At 39.0% G+C, this 7,279-nt stretch overlaps 1 protein-coding gene across 4 annotated transcripts in view; it reads right to left on the bottom strand.

Moving 5' to 3' along the window:
• Nucleotides 1-7,279, bottom strand: part of LOC122057904 (serine/arginine-rich SC35-like splicing factor SCL30) — a 12,135-nt gene continuing 4,856 nt past the window's right edge. For 2 of the 4 annotated variants that reach the window (XM_042620264.1, XM_042620268.1), the window contains 7 exons: nt 6,351-6,512; nt 6,143-6,220; nt 5,083-5,250; nt 3,075-3,115; nt 1,728-1,788; nt 1,457-1,621; nt 614-1,100 (listed from right to left, as the gene is read on the bottom strand). In XM_042620264.1, the coding sequence (XP_042476198.1) occupies nt 1,001-1,100; nt 1,457-1,621; nt 1,728-1,788; nt 3,075-3,115; nt 5,083-5,250; nt 6,143-6,220; nt 6,351-6,512 (775 nt within the window). In that variant the 3' untranslated portion in view covers nt 614-1,000. Of the gene's footprint in view, nt 414-613; nt 1,101-1,456; nt 1,622-1,727; nt 1,789-3,074; nt 3,116-5,082; nt 5,251-6,142; nt 6,221-6,350; nt 6,513-7,279 lie in introns of those variants that run through there. The other 2 variants (XM_042620267.1, XM_042620265.1) reach the window with 2 other exon arrangements.

The raw sequence follows: 7,279 nt of genomic DNA, 5'->3' as shown, positions 1-7,279 counted from the left end.
TTTGCACATCAAATTAACAATGTCCCTCTATTTAGCGTCTTAATTGATATATTTTTTTCCTCTCCACTGATACACACAATTATGTCAGATATATATGGTGTTTCTCTTGTGCTCCAAAAATATTTTGTCCAACTGCGTCAAACATATCCATGGACTTGTGGAAACGTCTTGTGACGGGAACATAGTGCCGAGGTCAAATTTCACTACCATCTAGAAGGTCAAAATTGGTTTAATATTTCAATCAGTTATCAGTAGATCTTTTTAATGAAGATAAACATCAACACAACTTGTTGGTCCATGTGTTACTAGTGTAGTTGACCACATTGCCTGTCAAGGCAGTACCTCTATGACCAACCACTTTCTGCCATAGTCAGCAAATTGAGTTACCGGTGCATCCAAAGGCACCTATACACCTGATGAAATATACAGAGACTAGCAAAGAAGCGTCAGTCGAGAGTAATAGTTCTCAAAAACAAATATTTGATATCAATACCGAAAATCCTAAACCAAGCCAGCAAATAAAACTGGTCTGGTTTAGATCTCATAATGCAAGAGTAACAAGACCAGAGAAGGATATATATCAGAAGCAAAAGCTAAAGCCAGAGACAGTACGTAAAAGTACAAGCCAAAAGTATATATATTGAAGCTCATAATGGTTTTAATCCTTCTTTATGCTCTTTAAATCACCCACCTAGCTAAAGCTACACAGTAAGGTTTCAGTTAAGTACGAGAAAAAAAGTAAACGACATATGTGTCCAAGCCAGAAGGAGAAACTGGGTATTTGTAGGGTTCCAACAAGGTAAGAAACGGAACCAATTATTCCTTTCCCTACGATTGTGAAACTCCTCCAGCCGCAAGATGGCAACCACAAAAAACAAGTCACAAGGTATATGACAACTGAAAAAAATGAAAAAGACCAGTTAAGCACTCAACAAGAAGCTTGAACACTGGTGGTCACTGCTCTGCAAACTTGCCTTTGTTTTATCTGCTGTCTGGGTGACTAGTCAGCAGACCTCGATCGTGACCCAGATGGTGATCTTGATGCACCTCCTGGAGATCTCCAACCTACTTTTGATCCCTCCCCATCATAAATGGGCTTCCTGCAAGCAATGCATGGCAACTGAATACATACTTGAAAAACAAATAACTAAATGGAGGCCACCAAGGTAGTTGCAGAAACAAACTACTGCAAAAAATATATACAGAAATTATGGAAGCAGAAAAGGTCCAGCCATTGAGCAGCAGCTTGTTTAATGATAGCTCACAAATGGCAACAGAAGATCTAGTGGTTGGTCCCAGAATCATGCATCCCACAGTTCCTGGTATTCATCCTTTGAGGATGTAAGACTTGAGATGACCAGCCACACACATCATCAATGCAGCTTAGAAACCAACCACCATTCAAGCAGTCCAGGGCAGAATGACTTGTAATATGTGACTTCAAAGTAATTCTTACTCGTGATCACTAACAGCATCACCATAACCTGGTGAATACGACCGTCTCTGCAAGCGGTCATCTCGTTCTGGTGTAAGATCCCTTGGTGATCTTGAGCGATCTGCCTGCCTTGGCCTGGGGGAAATGGAGTAGCCACCTCGCTGCCTCGGTGCAGGAGAATAGGATCTAACAAAATGAGAATCCATCCATATTCTTCAGCTCCACCATCCCACAGTACTAGAAAGAAAGGGGGGGGGGGGGTGGCAATTCATTTAAGATCTCAGCAGCTTACCTCGAGCGGTATCGGCTCCTAGAAGATGGAGGGTAACGAGGGGAACGTGAACGGGAACGTCCTGAAACATATAGTGCATAAGAAGCATTACTTTTAAGAGGGAGGGAAGAGTAAAATAATTCCAGATGAAACCACTCATTGAATTGAGATTGTAAATATACAGCCGGAAAGTGTGAGCATGAACGTGCGCACGCACCTGCTGAAGGTCACATTCCCAATATATTTTCTATTCTATCCTTGGTCCTTTCAACACATCTAATATGGATCATACCTCCTGCCCGGATCCAGTGGTCTCCAATACAAATGACCTCAAAACACCAAATAACTCACCTTAAATACCCTAATATAACACCTCTAATCTGGATCATACCTCCTGCCCGAATCCAGTGGTCTTTGATGCAACTGCCCACAAAACACCAAATAACTCTCCCTAAATACCCTAATGTTTGATTGGATTCCAATCTTTTTGATTTCAGGAATGGCGAAAGTGAAATTTCTTCTCTCAACAGAACCAGTCCTAAATCACCTTGAACTATTTATTTATTATTTACTTCCATCAAACATCCTCATCTAATCAACACGCATTCTATTTTTGTGTTGTATCTTTGTCTCCCAACTTTCAATTCCATAAAACATTGCTGGTCTTATAGTTGTTCACTGAGTTTTTTAACAAGTCCATTTCCTTGAGTGATGAACACAACATGGAGATGGGGGCATCACCCAGACTCATCACCACTGGCAGATCATAGACAAACCCAATAAAAAATATGTGACGGGAAAAAATAAACTATGCCCCATTATATGAAATTTAATAAGTATCTATATGCAGGAAGCGATTTTCTAGGGTGCTACATGAAACTCACCTTTCAATAAAAAGTAATTGTCTGAAAAAGTAGTTTCTCTCAATTTTCACCACTAAATTTCTCACTAATGTCCACATAAAATCACTTTCAAGTTCTCTCTAGAGAATATCACTTTTAAATAAGTAGACGTTGTAAATAATTCTTAAATGAATACAGAATCTAAAAAGCTTCATTCACTTTTTCTATTCAGAAAAAGTAAATCACTTTCTTGGGAAATCAAACAGCCCACAGATGAATTTCACTTTATTTAATTTTAACCATCTCTACTTGCCTCAATATCTCAAGATGGCCAGATAGAGCCTCTCACTGAACTCCAAGAAATGAATGGAACTGCTAGTTCTTATTTCATACCAAACATATTTAACAAACTCAATTACTAAAAATGACTAAAGAACTCAAAGCAGTTTCACAAATTCAAAAGCTCATTTCTCAATTTTTTTCATAAAGGTTGTCAAAGAAAGCACCCAATAGATTTCAAGCTTACCATAGTATGATGATCGCCGTCCTCCATAACCTGAAGGCCCCCTGTATGTACACAACCAAGAACAGTTTAAGTAGGAAATACAACATAATGAATATTTTAGAACACAATTATTTGTAAAGATACTGTTTTTGTTTTTGTTTTTGGTAAGGGTTGGGTGGGAAAAAAGGTGGGATCCATGTGTTTTGAGGTGTGGAGGACATGGACAGTGAAGCGAGGAAAAGTTACACATTCCGCAGTTTATGTTTTTGGTTGGCAGTGTGGGATAGCTGTGAGTCTACTGTATATTACCAAAGCTGTTGCCATCAAGTTTACAAGATTGTCATTAGAAGATCCCTCTCCTTCCACCTCTGTTCTGTCTACATCTGTCTCAGCCCCCTCCCCCCTTTTTTTTCCTCCCTCCCTTCAAGTGGCTGATCCAATGGCGTGATTGTCTAAGACAATTCTGCAATGGCCGGGTTTGAAAGCATACAACTGGATTTTTTCCTTTTTTAGAAGGAGAAAATCCTGCTTTACAAAAATCTCTGCCAATGGAGTTTGAAATGTTAGTATTCAGAATGTTTAGAATGAACTGAGGGGAATCCCATATGTATCCTGCAAATCAATATCCTTCTCCTCCACCTAATTCCAATTATCTCTATCTATAATTCCTTCCTGCAAGACTGCATTTCCTGTAAATCCGGCATGTTCTCCTCTCCTGTATTCTACTGACCAACCTTGGATCTGTTGATATCCCTCCTTTGTCTCCCTCATCTGTTTTTATTGTTGGCTTCTAATAAACTTGGGATACATGGCCGAGAGAGAGAGAGAGAGAGAGAGAGAGAGAGAGAGACTTACATACAGAAACAGTTGCAATGGCAATCCCAATGACACAATCTAGGTTCAAAACCCTAATTAGATTGTTGTGGACCCACCGGAGTTAAAACTTAATTATGTACATTGGCAGTTCTGTAGATTTCAGCATAGTTGGGACCCTATCGGAAGTATACTTTGGGACAAATGGGTAAATACCTATATGGGAGGACCTTTTTGGAAATTCAAAGGGAAGGGGCTTTTGACTAATTATTAGAGATTCGTTTTACTAGCAATTAACAGAATCCGTTTTCTATTTCCTCTCAACACAAAAACCTGCAACTGAATATTTTCAGAAACAGAGCACAGGTTCAGACTTGCAGTATAAGGAAGTTTAATCTCAGGCATGGGACCAGAAATCAATAGATATTAACAACAGAATCTTAACTGCCAAGTTTGAGAAGAAACTAAGAAATAATGAAGAGGAGGGTATGACAAGAAATAGATATGTGAAAACTGGCTGTAAAACAGGGTCCCACCCAAAACTAGAAACAAGGAGAAAATAACTGGAAAGAAGAAGAGCAGTAGTAGAAATAGAAGGGAATAGAGAAGGAATAAGGAGACATCAACACCTGTAAGAGGAACGACTGAAATCTGCTTTTAACAGGAAGAAAGGAAGAAGATAAGCCATCGTCCAGCAAGCATACATAGCAGCAACCTTTAAAAAATCAATCCTATTCTATCCAACTCCCATGGTGGGTTGCATCCAAATAAAGGAGAGAAAAAACCCTAAAAAACAGAGTTCCAAGCTAATATGGACTCTCCCACGTAGCTAGCTAAGAGATAAATGTTAAAATAGAAATTGACAAAAACAACCCAATAATTAAATTAAACCCCTATATCTAGCTGCATCACCCAACATATTTCAAACATCTTTCCCTTCCAAGGTGATTGCAAGCAAGAAATGACCATGGGGGGTTTTGGGGCAGGTGGGGTGGAAAAGACGGCCATACAACAAGAAAATCACCACTTTTCATGATTTCCCTTCCTAGTTTGCCAAGAAGATACAGAAAACCCTATTCATTGGGAAAATCACCCAACTTTCCCTCACTGTTCATCCCCACCCCACCAACCAAATGGGGTCAAAATAGAATTGAGGCTGTTCTGTAGTATTTTCCAACGATCATTTGGTAAACAGAACTGAAGATATAAAATGTACCTCGTCGTTCTGGATCTGTTACGCATCTCCTCTGGCCTTTTCCTAGTCTCTGCCGCAAGAACCACAGTTATCTCTCTCCCACAAAAAAGTTGCCCATTCATATGATACTGAGCCTCCGTAGCATCATAAGGATCCACAAACTGCACAAATGCAAAGCCGCGAGGTTCCCTGCATAGGAGAAATACATAATTCTCATGGCAAGTTTAAAAAATAAAGCAAAACGCAACTTGTGGATATCAAGGAGATTCATATGAAGAATTTCTCAAAAAATAAATTCCAGCATACTAAGTTGCTGCAATGTCATTTGACTTAATAAGCCTACCTTACCTATAAATCAACTAGAGTGCACTTTCACAAGCAGTGCCCAGTTTAACTTAAAAGCAGTTAGCAATCTAAGCTTAGTGGCTGACCTTTCCTTCTATGGTCAAGTATGTACAGCAACTTCAAAAAATGCAATGACTTGAAAATTCTTCACATTCTTGTAAATATATGGACTTGAAATCAACGTTGCTCCAAATTAAATCTTCTCATGCAATCACCCTTCAATTTGACGTTCAATCTGTTCCTCATCAAACTTCTATTGATGTGTGAATTATATAATTTCTCTTCATACACAGGAACATTCTTCAATTGAAACAATACTCTTTAACACCTTTGAGGAGACCCATAATTTAGGCAATGCAAAACAGTAAGCCTTCATCGGGGCTTCAGCTTGTTTTAATCGGGGCTTCGGCTTGTTTTAACTTCAAACCAACAGACCCCCTGACAAATCATTTCAAAATTAATTCACTATGAAAAGCATAAAAAACAATTGACTTGACAGGAAAATCAGAATCTCCCTCCCTAGAAGCAACTTTCTCCTCACGACTGTCATGCACCAAGATCAAAGATCCAAAAAGAAAATAAGTAGCATGCAATAGTGATATGAGAACTAGCACTGCTAACTGCTATAGCTGGATAAAATTTCACACACACAAAGAGGGACTGATTTTGAGCCTTGGTATTTAACAGAAGAAGCAGAGGCAAAGTGAAAATATTCTGGAGCATGAAAAAAACTAACCCAGTGTAATAATCTTTTGGTAGATACACATCCCTTACTGGTCCAAATCTTTCAAATGGAACTCGAAGATCTTCTGGCCTGCAAACACCAACAGATACATGCTAAACTAGATCCATGTAAAAATCATGGGGCAAGTAACAGAAGTCTAAGAAATTATATGTTGTACAAGAAAACAGGCTGAAATACAATCACTTCAAGCGAAAGTTACCTGCAATTGAGAGGAACGTTTCGAACCAAAAGACTTCCATTATTCTGCTCTTTGCGTCCACCATACCCACCATATCCCCTTGGTGGGGGACTCCTCCCTCGACCCCCATATCCTCTCCTTGGAGGACTATAATAGGGTGGGCTATACCTTCGCATGGTGATGCTGCAATGAAACAATTGTTAAAATTTTTTTTTTTTTAATTTATATTCAAGACTTCAAAAAAAATATATATTTTGCCCCTCTGCAAAAGGCAAGGCTCCATACATTATGATCATCCCTATACCCTGCAATGGGAGGAGCCTTGTGCACTGGGTACACCATTTTTAAAATAATATTACTGAGATAATGACAAACAATGATCATGGTGCACAAGCTTAAAATGCTAATTTCATATCTCTGGAAAAGGAGAGATTAATATATAGAGCAAACCCAACATCATTTTTCACGAAAGGTTTTTCTCGTGGAAAAAATGCTCAGAAATTGAAGAAAGGTCCAGGTCCAGGTCCAGGTACATCTGAAATTTTCCTTCCACACTCTTATCACTGGTTATCAAATACAACCCAATGACAAATTAGGTCTTAGGGGCTATATGAAACTGCAGAAATTAATTCCACCCATCTCTGATCATGGTCCTTTCTTATCATCAATTTTTCAGTAAGGGCCTGTTTGTTTAGAAGGGAATTGGTGGTAAGAGTGTTGTCAATATGGGACCCACATGTTAGTGGGGGGAAGTAAGAAAGAGGTAAAGTGAGGAAGTTCCCCCCAGTAGCGTTTGGTTGGAGGAGAGCGATGGAGAGAAGGAAAGAGAAAGACGGAAATCTAGTGCCTGCTAAATTCCAGGAAGATGAGTGAGAGATCCATGGCGGTTGCACATCAGCATCATCTTTGATTTTTTTTTTTTTTTTGATTTTTTGTTTTTTTTTTTTTTT

This window comes from Macadamia integrifolia, chromosome 12 (genome assembly GCF_013358625.1).
Source record: "Macadamia integrifolia cultivar HAES 741 chromosome 12, SCU_Mint_v3, whole genome shotgun sequence".
Lineage (NCBI taxonomy): Eukaryota > Viridiplantae > Streptophyta > Magnoliopsida > Proteales > Proteaceae > Macadamia > Macadamia integrifolia.
The sequence above is the reverse complement of the archived record's forward strand: the minus strand, read 5'-3'. Positions and strand labels throughout refer to the sequence as shown.